Source organism: Perca fluviatilis, chromosome 1, assembly GCF_010015445.1.
Source record: "Perca fluviatilis chromosome 1, GENO_Pfluv_1.0, whole genome shotgun sequence".
Taxonomy (NCBI): Eukaryota; Metazoa; Chordata; class Actinopteri; order Perciformes; family Percidae; genus Perca; species Perca fluviatilis.
In genome coordinates, this window is record NC_053112.1 from 9,953,555 (window position 1) to 9,974,533 (window position 20,979).

Consider the following 20,979-nt stretch of genomic DNA (forward strand, 5'->3'; position numbering starts at 1 on the left):
GAGATTTACAGACATTTGTCTGCTTACAGTCTGCATATTAATGATGTAAAGAGGAAGGAAGTCGTGTTTTAGGCGTGTTTTTAATAGCTTGATATCTATTTAACACTACTGTACCATCCACAGAAGACACACTCTGTCTTAAGAGACCACATCCTCCTTTTTCTAATGTAGACATGATTATTGTGAGTTACTGACACACAGTATTTCTCATGTATGTGATCTACCTGCTGATTTAACAGAGACCAGAGGAGCAGCTATGAGTTTAAGAGCAGCAGCGAGTGGATTTGTTGTCTTCCTTCTCTCTGTACAAGGTACTGTAGTGCACATCTACATTTACAGTATATTGTAAGGCATTTAGCAGCTTTTATTATTGATACTACAACACAGCTTTCATGAGCTGAAATTGATTTTGAATCCTGACAAAACAAATGTCATGATGTTCACAAACTCAAAGAAAGAGCCACTGAACCTTCCATCTTTTTTTACGTTTCAGGGCAATGTGACTGAGTCTGTATCTTCATACAAATACCTAAGATTCTTAATTGACGATTCTCTCTCTTTTAAGTCTCAAATTCAGCAACTTGTGAAGAAGTTGAAGCTGAGGCTGGGTTTTTATTTGCTTTTCTTTTGTTGCAAAAAGGAAACTTGTTGCTGCTCCTTTTATGACTGTGTTTGACTATGGTTCTGTTTTATATATGCATCTTCCTAATGCCTTCACTTCTTAGATACTGTATACCATGGAGCATTGAGGTCCATAACAAATCTTAAGGCCCTAACTCACCATTGATCCCTGTATGCTAGGGTTGGTTGGCCTGCTTTGTCCATCTGTAAACTTAATCACTGGCATGGCCTTTATATTTACATATGTATATTAATGTTTTATGTTAACTACTTTTAATTGCATTTTGGCTTAAATGTGCTATAGAAATAAAGTTGCTTTCCCTACAATCCCCAGCCTGTCAGTCAGTCCCCAGGGCAATAAGAACCCTGTTGTCTGCCTGCCTGTCTGTATCCGCACCACAACGCGCTTTCGGATAAAAACGCCTTTAAAAATTTTATAAAAAGTTTCAGCAAAATTGTAAGTACAGTTTAAAAATGTAACCACACATTGCAACCGCTTTACCGGCACTGCCGTGACTCAAAGAAACTGCTGAGGCATCGTAGCTTCACTCCGTCCGCACCTCTGCGTGTGTGTGTGTGACGGAGCACCACTGTCTGTCAACATGCAGAGAGGACAGAAATGCTTGCTCGTACTGCGCATGTGTGGAGACACGCTCAGAGAGTTCCCAATTTATAGATTGATACTTTGAGGTCTGAGTGTTTTTTCAAATGTTAAGTGTCTTCTCTGCCAAGAAGGTGATGTTTTTGACTTGATTAGTTTGTCTGTTGTTTGGAGGTCTGTGCTCTCAGAGTTGCCCTTCTAGTTTCCTGTGTTTTCATCCCATTTTAAATGGAGGACATCTCTGCACACAGTTTATCCAACGGAGCCACCTAAACAAGCCAACATTATTAAAAGTACTTTTTCTAATCAACATCATTATCAACATTGTGTGCCTACACCAAATGTTACCAGTCTGCTTGTTTATGTGTGTTACACATCCATGTTTGGTTAACAATAACAGCCATGTGTGAGTTTCTCACACCTCAGTGTTCTGCATTTCTTTACAGTTTCCGTTCTACAGCAGCCTGACCACCGACAAAAAAAGCAACCAAGCAAAGCAGATTCTATATTTATGTGTTTGTATCTGAGATCTCTGTCCAGAAGAGCGCAGTCCCAGGAACAGCTAACGTTAAAATACTCTCAGGTCTCTAAGAGATAGCCAGAACTTTGAAGAATATTTATATACACATGTATCTGCACTGTATATTAGTATCTTGCTATTTATCTCTCTGGGACAAGTCTGTGTGTGTTATCTACATGTCACACTATTTGCCCTCGCCTCAGTGTTCTCCATTTCTCTACAGTTTCCATTCACACTCTGCAGCAGCCTGAGTGACCACAGACAGAAAAGCAACTGAGCAGATTATTTATTTCCGTACACTTCATCCTTCTAATATTAATCTTCTGCCATTTTATTTTGTTCACAGGTTCAATACATTGCTGTTCCTTCACTGCACCCTCTGTATGATGTCCTGCCTCAGTGCACCTAGAGATTAACTGCAGAGCAGAGATCATGTGTTCAGCTGTGACTGTTCCTTAGCATTATATATTATCATGTAAAACTGAATGATATGCATATTTCTCCATTCCTCTGTTCACTTCAGCATAAACCAGAAATAACATTAATACTTGATTTGTATATACATTTTTAAAAACATAGGAAGTCCCCAACAAAGAAGTACAAATATAGACCATTTCACAGATATAAACATAATCAGAATTGCCGCTCAATGGTGTTTTTTGCCTCCAACGGTGCCTTCCAGGCAGCTAACCCTAACCTTAACCCTAAACATAACCATTGCCGCGCTGAAGGAGACGTTGGGGGCAAAAAACACCAAAGACCTGAGTTGCCCCAAGGTGATTACCTGTTGCAGTGACATCAGCTGAGAAGGTGCTTGGTGAAAGGTAACCTGGAACAGTTTGCACCCCCGAATCATATTCACTGCAGTCACTGTCACCAAACCAACACAGTCTCACTCCCAGCACGTCAAAAAACAACGCTTGATTTGTAACTGAAGCTGACTGTCTGTCACCCTATGTACCTTCTTTTTTAACTATATATACTGTATTTGTCACATTTTAAGCTCGCTTTGAACCGTAGCCGTTAAAAGAAATCTTACTACGAAGATGATGTTTTTTTTTCTTTCTACTTTGCTTGTTCTCGGTAACAAAATGTTGAACATAGGATTACTTGTACAATGACTTACTTGAACTTTGTCTGCTGTGAAAACACCAATAATTAAAAATTTTTTAATTTTTATTTAACCTTTATTTAACCAGGTAGGCCGTTGAGAACAGGTTCTCATTTGCAACGGCGACCTGGCCAAGAAAATCATAAACGTACAAGACAACATATAGTTTCATATTCAACATATTACAAGAAAACAAAATACAATAGGCTACAAAGGTACAGAGGCCGGCTACACACTGCTTGCGTCGTGCGAACTTGTCAGCTGCGTGGCGTGTCTGTTTTTATTTCGACTCCCATGTTAACAGGTCAGAGCTTACACATGCCTGCGTGACATGCACATCTCAGGCGCCAAAAACGCATGCATGCTAGAAATAGAACCAACGCCTATTTTTTACGCGACACGCAAGTGTGTTGTCAGTCCTCTGGTGTTGTTCTAAGGCCGGCGTGTTGAAACGTGTCGAAACGTGTCTGATGCAGCGCTGCTGCTGCTAGCCTTGTCTGTACACATGTATATTTCCCATTGATTTACTGCACTTAAGCAGTATACTTCATGTTAAACATAAATATATACTGATTTGATTACAGCAAAGACAACGTCGGCAGTATTGACGGCAAAATAGGCTACACAATAATTTGTTCTGTATTGACAGGTGCAATATTTGAAAATCAATAATTATTTATTATTATTTTTTTAAATTACATTTATATCTGCATTTATGTCAAAACCTAGAGACTTTTCAAACGTCAAAATGTCATTTATTAATATGTATTTGGGTCAAAATGACATATAAACATCTTTTGCCTGGAAATGCTTTCAACACGCTTGCGTGTTGCGTGAAAAAATAGGCGTTGGTTCTATTTCTAGCAGGCACACGTTTTCGGTGCGGCCTGAGAAGCGCGTGTCACGCAGGTAGTGTGTAAGCTCTAACCTGTTAACATGGGAGCCGAAATATAAACGGACACGCCACGCAGCTGACACGCTCACGCCATGCAGCCAGTGTGTGGCCGGCCTTAGTCTGACTGGGCTTCCTGATGTGCTCTGTGTTACAGTGATACAGGGTCAGGATGGCTGGGGAGTGACTTACACCTCTACTCAGATCTGTGCTGTTAAAGGATCAACAGTGGAAATACACTGCAGCTACACATACCCATCCTGGTGGGAAGGCAGTGATACTAGAGTTGAGAGAACATTCTGGTTCACTAAGTTGCAGGATGAAGATCCTGTGGATCTGAGAACAGACTCAAAGTATTCAGGTCGTGTGCAGTACAGTTGTCATGAGAAAATCTGCACTCTGAGAATCTCAGACCTGAGAGAGAGAGACTCTGCTGAGTACGAGTTCAGGTTCATAACAAACCAAGAAGGTGGAAGATATACCGGTTCACCTGGAGTCACTTTGTCTGTCACAGGTAACTTTGTTGTAGGAAACTGTAAGTTTGCTCCAAATGCTCAACATTTAGGAAGCACTACTGTCAATGTCTGTGTCTCAGTTATCTCTGTGTCTACGTTGACAGTTCAGTCTAAAATGATATGTCTGTTTCTTTATGAATCCAGGTCTCCAGGTACAGATACGTGGAGTAAAATCATGCATTTCTGAAACCTGTACATGGGCAGAGTTGAAGTGTCACAGCAGTTGTCTTCTCCCTGATCGTTCTTCCTACATCTGGTACAAGAATGGAGAGAAAATAAATAAAGAAACATCTTCTTATTCAGACTACTTTTATCCTCCTGACAGCTATTCCTGCGCCCTTAATGCATATAAGGATTCCCCCTCTCCTTCAGTGTGTGAGTTTACTCCACAGTCTTCCACTAACATTACTACTGTTGTATTTTAGCTAATGATTTGTACCATCTCTTTCTTATGTCTTTCACATAAACAACCCTGTACACAGCAATAAAACCAGCTGTGTACTACTGCAGTAAAGACTTTAGTTGTCATAATAATAATAATAATAATAATAATAATAATAATAATAATAATAAAAAATATTGAATATTTCAGGTGGCCACGGACATTCATGCAACACAGTGACGTACACTGACAGAAGCGTCTGCGCCTTCAAAGGTTCTTCAGTGGACATTTCTTGCATGTACAGCAGTTATGAATCTATCACATCTAAATTTTGGTTCAGTCCTGAACGTAGTCATCAGTGGCAGAATCCTTCCCAGCCTGAAGACCTTAGTACAGACTCCCAGTATTCAGGTCGTGTTCAGGTCATTGAAACATGGAGAGGACGCTCCACTCTGAGAATCTCTGACCTGAGAGAGAGAGACTCAGCTGAGTATCACTTCAAGTTCATAACACCAAGATTTGAATGGAGGAGTAGTTTACCTGGAACAACTCTGACTGTCACAGGTACTGATCAATACAATTTATTGTTATGTTAAAATATATTTATCACTCAAGAAGATTATGTGCTCTCATATATATTTTGATATATGCCTGGTTAGTTAAAAGTGAAGTTTAACAAAAGGGAAAGTATTAAATAAAAAGTAAATATGCTCCAAACATGGAGCGTAAGCACATGAGCCAAGCACAACATTGTGATTAGTTGTAGTTTAGAGTGCTGTTGTGTATGTGTATGTTTTACATACAAAGATCATTTACCTGGTTAGATAAGAGATGAAAGTGTACATATAAAGTGATAGATTGTGCATGGTATAATTGAAATGACATTTGTGTTCCTTGTTCACAGATCAAGATCTGCAGGTGCAGGTGATCTGGTCTTCGACTGGTCCAAAGCTGATTTGTCACAGCAGCTGTCTTATTGACCGCTCTTCCTTCCTTTGGTACAAGAATGGAACAATGATTCAGGGAGAAACATCTCCTTCTTACGGAGGTCACGTTGATTCTGCAGACAGCTATTCCTGTTCTTACCAGAGATACCGCTCTACTCCAGTGTGTGAGTTTACTCTTCTCTTTCACAAACACAACGTCAAAAGGTGGAAACTTTATAGCAGCTATAATCAATATTTTTTACAGAAACAATGGTGCACATGAGTCCTTTCTTGTGATATGATATGTATTAGCTGCTAAAGATTCAGATATTTCCATACGAAACCCAACTCACAATGAATGCTAGTGTGGCTTTGTATCTGCTGCATGTGTAAAGAGGCAACAGTTTGCCATATCAACGAAATAAGGTGACAGTTTACAGCTAGTTTCTGCTGCCACCAAGTGACAAAAATACATGTTTTTTAGGTGAAAATCAGACACAAATTGTAACACAAAGACACACATGCATGCTGGTTTCTCGTTTTACACCCTGCTGAGTTTCATGCTGATTCCACTGATCGACACTTGGTGGCAATAATGCTCAAATAATGTGTCAGCTGGGGCAGTGATGTAAAGAAATAGCCCACACCACACAGATGTAAGTAAATGCTTTTTTGTGCGCTGCTCCAGCGACAGGGTTGTCCGTACATCTGTCTGTGTGTCCCATTCTTGTGAAGACAATATCTCAGAAACCCCGTGGGGAAATTCTTCAATTTGGCACAAACGTCCACTTGGACTCAAGGATGAACTGATCAGATTTTGGAGGTCAAAGGTCACTGTTACCTCACAAAAACTCTTTTTAGCAATAACTCAAGAATTCCCACACTTGTCGCTGGGTTTTAGTTTTCCAAAATGGCGCCTATTCACTTCAATGGAGTTGCTCAACTGGCACATATGCAAAACATTTTTCAAAATTTCCGGGTTTACTTCCATGATATGGCCCACTGAATATGCTCAGCTGAAAGACTTTACATTGTGATGACGTCACAGGTTTTAAATTTCAGATGCCCACCCACCTCTGCCGCGGGTTCAAACAATCATTACTGCAGCTCTCATACATTGGCTCAGAAGAGAAATGCAGCAGGCCAAATACACCACACATAGCCAAGCACACACATAAAAACACACGCGCATGTATCCTCACACAGTTTTCACACTTGCACATATGGTCAAAATAATGTAGTCATATCTGTAGTGACTTAATATGTCTAAATAAGCCACTGAGGGCGAACATGTTTTCTGGGCTAAAAATAAACCAATGTCCTGTGCGCTGTATAACTTTAGGTTCAGTGATCCATTTATTCACATTTCTGTAAAACACAGAGATAAGAGTAAAGTTCTTGCATGGACCCCTATCAGCTGACTCACCCACTGTGGCCTGGCTGTGCGGTCCCCTGGTCTAATGTCATGTACAGCAGGGTGACGTTAAGCATCCTCAGCAGCAATCACGGCCGTGGTCAGGTCATCTTCCTCTGGCCGCTTTTCTTCGTCCTGGTTGGTGACAATTTCTCAGTCTCATTTACAGGTTTTGATGACGTCTCCACACCTTGATGTTTAGGGAGTAAAAACTATCCATTGCTAGCGTTAGACTCACTTCTCTAATCCTAACGGCTCCAAATATTGAGCTCTTCTTCTTCTGTGTGAAAACGTTACTGCGGAAGTAAGGTCAAAAGTTCAATGTGTGCTGCACCCTTTGGCCGAATACGATCACCTGTGTTTTTTAGCCTAAGAATACTCGGTTTGTTTTATTAATATATTTATTCATTATTCAAATATAAATTATACTATTACACATTAACAATTTTTTATTTATTTATAAATCAACCACAGCAATTTCTTGGGGGTGCTAAGGGGGTGCTATGGCAATCCTATGGGAAGCTACAGCACCCACTAGCAGCTCCCTGGTGATGAACATTCTCATATTAATGTTTGGTCATATCATCTCCTCCAGATGCTCCGAAGCCTTTCTCTGTGTCGAGGACTCCCCCTGGTGACATCATGAAGAATGATTCAGTGACTCTGACCTGTAGCAGTGATGCTAACCCAGAAGCTAAATACACCTGGTACAAGGGGAACCAAAAACTGCTCAGTGAAGGACCACAGCTTGTCTTTAGCTCCATCCAGCCCTCTGACTCTGGACGGTATTACTGTACAGCTCAGAATGAGCTCGGGAGGAGGACATCTGAAGCTGTATTTATTAATGTGAATTGTGAGTAAAAACATATAAATGTGTTGCATTTAGTTAACAAAAGACAGGTTTAGCAGATAATGCTTTCTTCACACTGAGCAGCTCCAGTAGATGTCACAGAGGCCGTTTTAATCACCATTGGCAATCACATACACTTCATAAACTAAACTGTTCAAACCATCTTATTCAAGATTTTTATTTGCCATTTCCAAAAAATCGTATTCGCCTTTTCCAAAGTTTCAGAAGCTGCAACACACCTGAATTCATAACAAAACAATTTTAATATCTTTTCCAGATGCTCCAAAGCTTCCCTCTTTGTCAGTGAGTCCCTCTGCTGAGATAGTGGAGGGCAGTTCAGTGAATCTGACCTGTAGCAGTGATGCTAACCCAGCAGGTCAATACACCTGGTACAAGGAGAACCAAACACTGCTTCAAGGACCAGAGGTCATCTATCATTTCCCCTCCATCAGCTCTGAGGACAGAGGCAACTACCACTGCAAGTCTGAGAATCAGTTTGGACGGACCAACTCTACGTCTCTACTCTTAGATGTCCAGTGTAAGAAGAAAACATCGGCAAATCATTTACACATTCAGTTTAATAAGAGACAGTGGCTTGCAAAAACATGTCATGTTACGAAGAAGCAACACGTAAACAGGCCTACCAGCTGAAGACTTTCTGATTTGCAGTAGAAAGTTTGCAGTTACCCCCTTTACACAGAGCAGTGGTTGTGATCACCGGTGCATCAGATAAAATCCCTTTAGCTAGTGAACATCTGTAACAGTGAAAAAAAGATCAAAATGTTCTTAGAAGAGACTGTCCTCCCCCGAAAAACGCTCCCATGGGTCATTTGTTCAAGCATCAATTACGACCTATATTTATGTTAATAGTGACGGCGCCCTCTAGTGGCCGTAGTAGTTATGACGGGAACAAAGCCGGATTTAAGGCAACGAAATATAATAGTGCGTTCCATTTGTACTCGGAAGTCGGATTAGCATTTCTGTCTTATTTGTGTCTCACTAAATACGTACACACAGGCCTGTCCAACCTTGATAATTAAAGTAAATTTGAGTTTTTTTATCTTTACAATGTCACATTAAGTCATGTGCGTAACCGGAAGTGAAGTAATGTCTGATTTTAACCCAAATAACAATCTTTTTCTATACTGAATTAAGTAGTTTTGGAGCCTAAGCATAACCAGGTAGTGTTTGTGCCTAAACCTAACCAAAATGTAACCGTTTTACGTTAATGATGTGTTTAAATCCGCAACTGACATTCTCTGGTTTAGATATGAGGATGGAAAATGGTCCTGTGGGTCGTATTAGAGGGTAGTAACAAACGACCCATATCGGCGTATGGTTGGAGTACTTTTTGTCTTCTCATACTGTGTTTACGAAAAAGGTTTTCTGTTTTGCACCTCAGCACCATCATACATGCATGCGTGTTAACATTGTATCTGCAACACTGAGAGAGCCTTTCCCTAGAATCAGCTCTGCACACAAATGTTAGTGAGTTTATACATTTTCTTCTCCAGATGGTCCAAAGCTTCCCTCTGTGTCAGTGAGTCCCTCTGCTGAGATAGTGGAGGGCAGTTCAGTGACTCTGACCTGTAGCAGTGATGCTAACCCAGCAGCTAACTACACCTGGTACAAGGAGAATGAAGACTCACCAAAAACATCAGGACAGATCTTCACCATCACTGACTTCAGAGCTGAACACAGTGGGAATTATTACTGTGAAGCCCAGAACAGAAGAGGACGTCAGAACTCCACCTTACATCTGATTGTTGTAGCAGGTAATCATATTTCCACATGATCTTAACCTTCCAGTTCTTTATCTACCTAATGACAAATAGATGTCAACATGAATACATTTGCAAATTAAATGTTTGCACAAAACAATAATTACTAATCCAGAGGTTTGACTTTCATAAAAACTCACATTAACACACATTGTTGGAAAGATCATTTTTACATTATAGGACGTTAAGCAAAAAACAAATGCAGAACTACAGTACACATGAGTCATGATGTGGAATGTATCTGTCTGAGGATCTATGATCTTATGTCTAATTATCAGTTGCTAAAGGACCCAAACAACTTGTAATTCCATAATGAATCATCTGGTTTCATCACTGTTTCCCAGGTTCAATGAAATCAGTAGCTGCTGGATCCATCACTGCTATTTTCCTGGCTATCATATTCCTCTGTGCCTTCCTATTTATTAGGTGAGCAGTTCAGTTTTACTGTGATTACATTAGTAATGCATCATTAAATCATTTAGTAATTTAGAATTGTATTCTGATGATTAATTTGATTGTTCATTCATTCTCCTTTCCAGAAGAAAGAGGTCCTGGAAACGAACCAGCGAGCCTGGAGAGAGACCAGACAACCAAGCTCAGGTCAGAAGAAGAGTTCAGTCAGAGTCCTCTCTCACCTGGAAACATTTGAATAATGCTTCATGTCCTCTGCTAAATTATAAGGTGCTGAGACAGGGACACTGTATAAAATAATATAAACCTCTCCATCTACACAGACATGATAGGGTTTGTAAATAAAGAGGATTTAGGCAATCCTTGAATTATATTTCCCTCTGCTGGTGATCAGTAGGCATTACACCGACAAAAACAGAACCTGTGGTTCACTTTTTGGCTTTGAAAATGAGACTTGATCCCACAACAGACAACATGAAATAAATGTTGAAACCAGGAATTTGGAGCGCCTGGTGAAGTATTTGTAAATTCACTGGAATTGCAGAACAAGCCCCTCACCTTTAACCCTGCAGATGCTTTACAATATGAGGATTTTGTTTTACAGGCCAATACAAATCATACTTAAAGGTCCCATATTTAGTCATGTCTTTTTTATTATAAAGCAGGTCGAGGTGCTATATAAATACTGTAAATGCATCAAAATGCTCAATCCACAGAGAAACGCACACACAGAAACTGTGCCTTTAAACGAGCCGTTAGGACTCCAGTATGGTTCTGATGTCACAGCTATACTATATATAGGTAGAAAGTGCCGCTACAGTGCCGTTACAGTCATTTCCTGGCTGCAATGATGGTGCAGAGACACAGAGAGAGCAGATGCAGAAGATCCGGAAACGCTGACCAATCAGAGCAGACAAGGCTTTTTCAGGAGGGGCTTAAAGAGACAGGCGCTAAAACGGAGCGTTTCAGACAGAGGGTGAATACAGGTATATTCAGACAGACAGTATGAGGGAAAATAAGGTGTCTCTTTAGAATTAAAGCATGTAAACATGTTTTAGAAGAAACCCAAAATACAAGTATGAACCCAAAAAACAACCTTTCAACACCTACCTATGTAGCTGAGGACTCTTGTCTATGTTACCTTCAGGGTTCAGTGTATGACAGTCCTTCAGCTCCAGTCCAGAGAACTCCAGCAGACTCGCACGAAGACCATTGCTATGCCAGCGTGAGCTTCTCTAAAAACCAGGAAGATGCTCTCTACTCCAACATCAGGCTAGCTCAGCGCCACAGACACGAGGAGGAAGAGGAGGACGAGGATGTGAAGTACACTGCTGTCAACTTTAAGAGTTCCAGTGCTACTACAGAGTGAGTCCATCAGAAAATGTTTTTATTCCCACCGTTTTAATGTTTTTTTTTATACTGTGGGTTTTTCATTCTCTAAGTATGTTTTTTTTTTCATTCACAGATCAGGAAATCAAGAGGCTGCGGAGGATTTATCTGAACTGTACAGCACAGTCAGCAAACACCCAAGACTTTGAACACAACACAGATCTGTGGTCTCTTTAAAGGGCAGGGTTGGTAATGTTGAAAAACTAGCAAGATTTGAAGGAAGCATCTCCTCGGTGCTTCGTCTAACCCCTCCCCCTGCCCTCTGGGCTCCCCACACACAGACGTGCACCCTTCCTCGCTACTTTAGACAGTGTTCAAGCAGGTTAAACACACATTTATGAGTATTAGGATTAAGTTGATAGACTGTATTTTATGCAATTTTGTGACATGCAGCGTTGGGTCATTTATCTAGTGTCATCAGTTAACGGCTGTTAAGCTTGTAATTTATAAAAAAATACCAATATAGAATTTGTTTAAAAATGCAATGATTTACTGCTTGTGTTAGTGAATCATCTTGTCAAGTACATTTCTCTGTATATATTTCTTTATCACAAGTTTTCTACTCAATGAAGAAAAATCCTCACATTTTAGAAACTGGAAACGATCCAAACAGTTCTGTTGATCATCTGAGTGTTTAGTCAGCTATTTATTTCAGCTGGACTTGTAGGCCTGTATATTGTTAGGTAGTTACTTATAATAAGACATTGTATTTTTTAAACTACATGTGTTTTGTGTGCAAAATTCTTAATTTGTAAAGTAGTAGTCTATATCCTTGGAATTGTAACATCTTTTTTTTTTTTTTTTTTTTTTTTTTTTTTTTTTTTTTTTTTTTTTTTTTTTTTTTTTTTTTTTTTTTTTTTTTTTTTTTTTTTTTTTTTTTTTTTTTTTTTTTTTTTTTTTTTTTTTTTTTTTTTTTTTTTTTTTTTTTTTTTTTTTTTTTTTTTTTTTTTTTTTTTTTTTTTTTTTTTTTTTTTTTTTTTTTTTTTTTTTTTTTTTTAAAAAAAAAAAAAAAATTTTTTTTTTTTTTTTTTTTTTTTTTTTTTTTTTGGGGGGGGGGGGGGGGGGGTTTTTTTTTTTTTTTTTTTTTTTTTTTTTTTTTATTAGTTAAATCTTTCTTCATATAAACCACCGATGTGTCTTTACCTTTAATACATTTTAATATGAAATCTAACTGTATCCAGATTCCGTTCATGAGGCTTTTGTCTCTAATTTTGTCGTCTCTCCCCATCAGTTAGGCCTCTTTCACACTGGCTGTGTGGCGTCAGCGTGTCAGCTGCGTGGCGTGTCTGTTTTTATTTCAGGTCCCATGTTAACAGGTCAGAGCTTTCACACTTCCTGCGTGACACACACATCTCAGGCGTGCATGCAAGCGTGTTGGAAGCGTTTCCAGGCAAAATAGAATACAAAAAGATGTTTATGTCATTTTGACAAGAATACATTTAATAAATTACATTTTGATGTTTGAAAGTCTCTAGGTTTTGACATAAATGCAGATATAAATGTAATTTAAAAAATAATAAATAATTATCAATTTTCAAACATTGCACCTGTCAATACAGAACGAAATATTCTGTAGCCTATTTTGCCGTTGTCTTTGCTGTAATCAAATCAGTATATATTTATGTTTAACATGGTATTTCATTTTATCAATGGGAAACATACACGTGTACAGACAAGGCTAGCAGCAGCAGCGCCACATCAGACACGTTTCTGGTGTGTAAAGACATAGGAAACGCCACGCAACAGAAACGCCACGCTCACGCCACGCAGGCAGTGTGAAAGAGGCCTTAGACTCTTGTCCTGAGTATGAGGACATCTCAGAGACTGCAGAACAGAAGACCCAGAGGAGCAGGAAGACCTGGTGTGAAGGTCAGACAGCTTTGAGTCTGCTGCATGGAGGGAAAAAAACTCAAAATAATTTCTGAGGAATAATTCACCAAAACTTATTTGGTTTTCTTAAGATTCAGTCAAACCTGGATGGTAACAAAAAGAAGGACAACGTTGAAGTTGATACATCAACCTCAACTCCAAATTTTGGTAGCAGATGATTTGAGTGGAATGCAGATTTATTTGTACCTGTGCAGGTACATTACATAAGTTCAGGATTTAACTTGCAATGCAAAATGTTATTTGATGTAATACATTTTTTAAGAAATATTATTCACCCTTTCACATGACACCTGTCCTGCCAGATAAAGCCAGTAATGTCCAAATATTCCACAGCATGTACAGTATATATTATCTAGTAGCCTATATTTCAACACTTAAAAATTGTCCTCTTGGACAATTTAGAAATATTTTTCTAAACCTGCAAACTTCTACTTGTAACAGCTTTACATAATTGCATTTTCTTTTCCATCCCTATTATCCTAATGTATTAATCAAATATTTTTCCAATTCTGAATGTTTTATTGTCTTTCTATATTTCTTATGATTGTACTTTCTGTGTTGTTGTTCTGTATTTGTCTTTGTAATCTGACTCGATGACATTGATAATGAGGGTCGCCCCTCAATGATCTCACGAGGATAAATAAAGGTTGAATGAAAAAAAAAACATAAGCCCAGCTCTGTCACTCTTTGCTAGTTGAAACATGTTCTATATATTTCAGTGGCTGACTCAAATAAACCTGCAGCTTGCACAGCAACTGTGTAGTTTGAACATCATGTCAGTTCCCCTCTCACTGCTGCAGAGGGCAGCGGTGTGCAAACAGTTTGGGATTTCAGCTTCAAGCAAACTGTTTCTTTTTCAGAATAAAGTTTTTTTATTAATCAGCAATGAACACAAATAATAATTATATATGTTCAATTGCTCTGACTTATTTCTCACTTGCTCATTATTCGTCCATCTGTATAACCTTTTACTCTGGTGGTAATGCACAACCTAAAACAACAACTGCTTCCTGAAATAAAGCTGACTCACCAGTTTGCTTTGATGAGACAAGAATTGAAAAGAACAGAAAAAACAAGATCACAAAAAATGTAAGCTTTAGTGCGTAACTTTTTGATATTAACGATCAACCTGATCTCACAGAATTCCGTGAAATGAACACGGGCCCTTAACTCAAAATCCGTGACAGTTTCACTGAATTACAACAAAATCTGTTAAACTGCCACGGAATAATTCCGTGAAATGAACACGGGCTTACGTAACACGCGAGAAGAACGTAGCGGTTGGGTTCAGGAAAAGGTCGTGGGTGGGCTTATGGTTCCGTGCCACACGCGGGACATGCTTAAAAAAAAAAAAACACAACTGACAAACGCCACACACGGGACACGAACTCCGCTCTCCTGGGTGAAAGTCCTGTGTTTGACCCATCCACCACCCTAACCAACCTCCTCAGCTGTGGAATTCCGGCCTTACATACTACTCACTACCGTGCTACGTCATCTTCTCATTGACTTTACATTGGCATTGTTTTCCGTGGTGGCCACACGAAATTTTCACACATTCCGTAACACCACCACGGAATGAGCTGTTACCAGTCCGTGCCCATTTTACGGAATTCAGTGAGACCAGGCTGTAACGAGTGCAGTGCCCTAGCCTAGAAATCTAATCTGCCCTAGTGGCAGCAAATTTATTTTGCAGCCAGGGTCAGTCTAGGCACCTAGACTAGGCACTAACCAAGCTGTAGCAGAGAAAGAAATTCCTCTTTTAGGAATAATATTTAGTGCAGCTAATTTAATCTTTTCTTTGAGAAAAGATCAAAGAACAGCACAGAAATCATTCTTAAAAAAGGAAGATGTGTTCGGAGTTTTGCCGACCGGATACGGCAAAAGTTTAATCTATCAACTAGCTTCGCTAGCTTCTTCGTTGCGCTGCCTGGTTGTAGTCTGTATTACGTGCAGAGGGAATTTGAAAGACAACCGTTCATCCCGCCCCTTGAATTGAGCCCTGCCAATGGTGAGTTCCCAGACCCAACATCTGGATGTGGGTCTGGGAACTCAGTTAAACCTTTTATTTGTTTGTTTTTGGATTAAATTCAGGAAGAAGAAAGCTCTGAGCTCCACCACTGAACCAAATGAACCCATAGAGACTGTGGAGGTGAGAGAGAGAGATTTGGGACAGAACTTACTCTACCAAAGGGTCATCATTTGTTGTTTATGAGTTTTTTTTATTTTATGTAGTAAACTACTTAAGAAATATTGTTCACCCTTTACATCACACCTGTCCTGGCAGAGAAAGCCAGTAAAGTCCAACTATTCCACAGCATGTACAGTAGATCTTATATGGTATATTTTTACACATTGAAAAACATGAGCTCAGCTCTGTCAAACTTTGCTAGTTGTTCATTTGTATTGAATGAATTGTATTGTATTGCATGTATTGTAGTTTGAACATCATGCCAGTTCCCTCTCACTGTTGCAGAGGGAGAGGGAGTGTTCAGGTGCAAGCTTTTGATTTCAGCTTTAAACAAACTCTTTTTGGGTTCATTCTTCAGAATGAAGTTTTTATTGATCAGTAATGAGTGCAAATACAATTTAAATCAGTTGGTATGATCTGATGTATTTCTCACTTGCCCAATGTTGTCCATCTGTAAAACTTGTCACAGTGTAATAAAGGTTTACTCTGGTGAACAACCTAAAACAGCAACTGCCTGATGGAATCAAACTGACTCTGTCCTTCCACTGCAGCTCAACACTTCAAGGAAGGGGTAATTACATTCTAGATGTCCACTTGATTTGTCTAACTTGAACATTTAAAGTCTCATATTACTTCATTAATGGCTAGTATGAACAGGTGATATTTCAACAAAAAACAGTCCTGTCCTAAAATGGTCTATATATTTATTAAGGTAACAGCAGTGTCTTTCTTCTGTCGCCACATTTGGACCGAAATGTTTTTTTTTTGTCTAACTAAAAAGAAAATTGTTGCTCTATCAGATAACTTTGGATGCTTTTATATAGACCTTAGTGGTCCCCTAATACTGTATCTGAAGTCTCTTTTATATAGACCTTAGTGGTCCCCTAATACTGTATCTGAAGTCTCTTTTATATAGACCTTAGTGGTCCCCTAATACTGTATCTGAAGTCTCTTTTATATAGACCTTAGTGGTCCCCTAATACTGTATCTGAAGTCTCTTTTATATAGACCTTAGTGGTCCCCTAATACTGTATCTGAAGTCTCTTTCCTGAAATTAAGCCTTGATGCAGAATTCCAGCCACTAGAGCCAGTCCCACAATGAGCTTTATGTACGACGTGCCATTTCTGTGTCTGTAGCTTTAAATGCTATTCAGTAGGAGAGGAAGGGGGGCAAGGTGTGGAAAAGTGTGGGGTGTAGCCTTGACCAACTGCCACTTTGCTTGTTTGCAAGCCATGATATCTCTCTCTTTCTCATGGGTGGGCCAAATTCTCTGGACGGGCAAAGCAGAGAAAGGGGAGGTAACCTTGCTCCTTATGACCTCATGGAGAAGATTCCAGATCGGCCCATCTGAACTTTCATTTTCTCAAAGGCAGAGCAGGATACCCAGGGTTCGGTTTACACCTATCGCCATTTCTAGCCACTGGGGGACCATAGGCATGCTGGCGGAACTCCTATTAATATTAAAACACCTCATAAAGTGAAATTGTCATGCCATGGGACCATTAAATGAGCCTTACTGCCTCATGAGGCTGCTAGTTGTGCTGTAGACTTTAAGCCATGCTGTTAAATAAACTGTGTGTGTTTGTGTGTGTGTGTGTGTGTGACCTCACTTCCTCTTTCTGTATGAGCAACATGCATTTGTCATTTAGCTCTACTTGCTCTGTGTTACTGCATGTAAAAAGACGTACCAGTGCTGTTTTAAAATCCTTTTATCTTTCAGGTGTCTATAGTCAAACCTGCAACAGAGAGACAGAGGGGCCCTATCTTGCACTCAAGCGCAATTGCCTTTTTACACCGACGCATGTATCATTCCTATTTTGCAGAGCGGACTTTTCCCTCCACAGACTCACGCGGTAAATTATCGAATGTATTTGCGCGCTCGGGAGCGGTTCCAGTGAAAAGGAGGAGCGTGTTCAAGCAAAAACGTACCCTGGTGCTATTTTGCAGTTTCAGAAAACAATTCCGCAATAGAATAGACCAGGAAAACCTGGTCTAAAAGTCAGTGGCGCTAGCCTAAAGTCAGTGGCGGCGTTAGTCAGATGCTATTTTAGGGGCGATGCTTGGCCATAATGTAGCGTGTGCACAACACGCATACACCTTGCTTCTCTCATCTACATGGACGCAGCAGTTCCCATTTTTGCAAACCATACATAATTACAAAGAAAAATATTACTGAAAATGCAATTCAGGTGTTTGGATAGGTCAGGAGGCATTTTACAGTACAGTCCTCAAAAAGTCGCAGCATTCTTTGTGGCTTGTTGTGTTTTACACAACATTTCCATGGATCATGGATGTGTTGATGACATAAATGAGGAAATATTAGAGGAATTAAAGGGACACGCCGACTTATTGGGAATTGTTATTATCGTAACTCTCAGATAAGAGGTCTTTATCCCTTCTCATCTCTTTGCGTAGTTGTCGTTATTTGACGGCTCCAGCATTAGCTTAGCCCAGCACAGATCATGCAGGTAACTGGTTCCAAATCAGCCTACTGCTCAATTGTGACAAAATAACGCTAATATAGTCCTGTTTATTTACATGTTGTGATTTGTAGAGTCACTAGCGTGGTACAAAAACAACGTAACATGAGACACAGCCATCTTCTATCTGTAAACAAACCAGGAACTATATTCTCAGACAGGCTTGCTGCGAGCATATCACTCCGCCCAAGTGCTATATTCTTCCGCCTGAGAATATAGTTCCAGTTTTTTTTTACGGTTAGAAGATGGCTGTGCCTCATGTTACATTGTTTTTTGTACACGCTGTGACTCTACAAATCACAACATGTAAATAGGAACATGTTGGCATTATTTTGTCACTTATTCGAATCAGTAGGATTACTGGAACCATTCACCTGCCTGTTCTGTGATGGGCTGATGCCGCTGGAGCCGTCAGACAGCTTTACAGCACGCACGGAGATGAGAAGGGTATGTATCGACTTGTCTTACTCTGGGGGTTACGGTGAATAAGCTAAATTCCCAATAAGTTGGTGTGTTCCTTTAAGGAGACGTGATGTTGAACTATGGTGGGATTGGACACTCCAGCGGGATCTGGTCCGGGAGTGGCAATGCGTTCCTTGTGGAGCGGGTGGATGGAGATGGAGTGGGGGGAGGAGGAAGGGGCTCAATGGGAGCAGGTGGTGCGTTTTGAGGCCCGCATCGTTTCTGTTTTTGCAGCGTGTTTGTGTATTTGGTTGTGTTGTGTGTATTTGCTGCACGTTTGCTAAATGCTGCGCATGTGTTGTCAAATTAATGAAGATGTTTTCTTAATTTGCTTGTGTTTTGTCTATTTCTGTGTGTTTCATTAAGTTGCACTGTGTTTGCCCCTGTCGGCCACCGTACTTCTCATACCCAGGCCTTCATTTTCATGAACCATATTTTAAGAACTTAATGCATTGTTGGCATAACAACAGTAAGAATAATTTGTTCATTTCAACTGGGAGATTTACAGACATTTGTCTGCTTACAGTCTGCATATTAATGATGTAAAGAGGAAGGAAGTCGTGTTTTAGGCGTGTTTTTAACAGCTTGATATCTATTTAATCTACTGTACCATCCACAGAAGACACACTCTTTCTTCAGAGACCACATCCTCCTTTTTCTAATGTAGACATGATTATTGTGAGTTACTGACACACAGTATTTCTCATGTATGTGATCTTACTGCTGATTTAACAGAGACCAGAGGAGCAGCTATGAGTTTAACAGCAGCAGCGACTGGATTTGTTGTCTTCCTTCTCTCTGTACAAGGTACTGTAGTGCACTTCTACATTTACAGTATATTGTAAGGCATTTAGCAGCTTTTATTATTGATACTACAACACAGCTTTCATGAGCTGAAATTGATTTTGAATCCTGACAAAACAAATGTCATGATGTTCACAAACTCAAAGAAAGAGCCACTGAACCTTCCATCTTTTTTTACGTTTCAGGGCAATGTGACTGAGTCTGTATCTTCATATAAATACCTAAGATTCTTAATTGACGATTCCCTCTCTTTTAAGCCTCAAATTCAGCAACCTGTGAAGAAGTTGAAGCTGAGGCTGGGTTTTTATTTCAAAAAAAGTATTACTTTTCTTTTGATGCAAAAAGGAAACTTGTTGCTGCTCCTTTTATGTCTGTGTTTGACTATGGTGCTGTTTTATATATGCATCTTCCTAATGCCTTCACTTCTTAGATACTGTATACCATGGAGCATTGAGGTCCATAACAAATCTTAAGGGCCTAACTCAACATTGATCCCTGTATGCTAGGGTTGGTTGGCCTGCTTTGTCCATCCATAAACTTAATCACTAGCATGGTCTTTATATTAACATATGTATATTAATGTTTTATGTAAACTACTTTGAATTGCATTTTGCTTAAATGTGCTATAGAAATAAAGTTGCCTTTCCCTACAATCTCCAGCCTGTCAGTCAGTCCCCAGGGCAATAAGAAACCTTTTGTGCCTGCCTGCCTGTCTGTATCCGCACCACGGCCGCTTCCGTTTTAAAAAAAATGTTTTAAAAAAGGTTTCAAAAAATGTTTAAAAAAGTTTCAAAAAATGTTTAAAAAAGTTTCAAAAAATGTAACCACAGTTTAAAAAAATGTAACCACACTTGCAACCGCTTTACCGGCACTGCCGTGACTCAAAGAAACTGCCGAGGCATCGTAGCTTCGCTCCGTCATCACCTCTGCGTGTGTGTATGTGTGTGTGTGACGGAGCACCACTGTCTGTCAACATGCAGAGAGGACAGAAATGCTTGCTCGTACTGCGCATGTGTGGGGACACACTCAGAGAGTTCCCAATTTATAGATTGATACTGTGAGGTCTGAGCGTTTTTTCAAATGTTAAGTGTCTTCTCTGCCAAGAAGGTGATGTTTTTGACTTGATTGGTTTGTCTGTTTGTTTGTTAGTTGGTCTGTCTTTTAGCAGGATTACAGAAAAAAACACTTCACTTTTCAGAGCTGATCTGAATCACAGGACGGATACACAAATTATCTTTTTCCTTTCATTAACATTGCGAGACATGGCATTTGTGCTACATTTATCAGAAAAATTTGAAAAAATGACTTTCAGAATGGGAAAATTCACACTGCATTAGCATTGTCAAATAGGGCATGGCTTGGTGGAGGTCTGTGCTCTCAGAGTTGCCCTTCTAGTTTCCTGTGTTTTCATCCCATTTTAAATGTAGGACATCTCTGCACACAGTTTATCCAGCGAAGCCACCTAAACAAGCCAACATTATTAAAAGTACTTTTTCTAATCAACATCATTATCAACATTGTGTGCCTACACCAAATGTTACCAGTCTGCTTGTTTATGTGTGTTACACATCCGTGTTTGGTTAACAATAACAGCCATGTGTGAGTTTCTCACACCTCAGTGTTCTGCATTTCTTTACAGTTTCCGTTCTACAGCAGCCTGACCATCGACAAAAAAAGCAACCAAGCAAAGCTGATTCTTTTTTTATGTGGGTGTATCTGAGATCTCTGTCCAGAAGAG

The 20,979-nt window shown here is 39.6% G+C and overlaps 2 protein-coding genes across 2 annotated transcripts in view; one reads left to right on the top strand and one right to left on the bottom strand.

Moving 5' to 3' along the window:
• LOC120559226 overlaps positions 1 to 20,979 on the top strand; it is a 339,258-nt gene that overhangs the window by 309,167 nt on the left and 9,112 nt on the right. Inside the window, exons 16-21 of the mRNA XM_039800789.1 lie at positions 3,903 to 4,259; positions 4,405 to 4,635; positions 4,853 to 5,206; positions 5,547 to 5,753; positions 7,578 to 7,835; positions 8,110 to 8,208. Coding sequence (XP_039656723.1) covers positions 3,903 to 4,259; positions 4,405 to 4,635; positions 4,853 to 5,206; positions 5,547 to 5,753; positions 7,578 to 7,835; positions 8,110 to 8,208 — 1,506 coding nt within the window. The remainder of the gene's footprint in view (positions 1 to 3,902; positions 4,260 to 4,404; positions 4,636 to 4,852; positions 5,207 to 5,546; positions 5,754 to 7,577; positions 7,836 to 8,109; positions 8,209 to 20,979) is intronic.
• The window catches only part of LOC120559237, a 353,225-nt gene that overhangs the window by 95,475 nt on the left and 236,771 nt on the right, over positions 1 to 20,979 (bottom strand). The window lies entirely within an intron of this gene.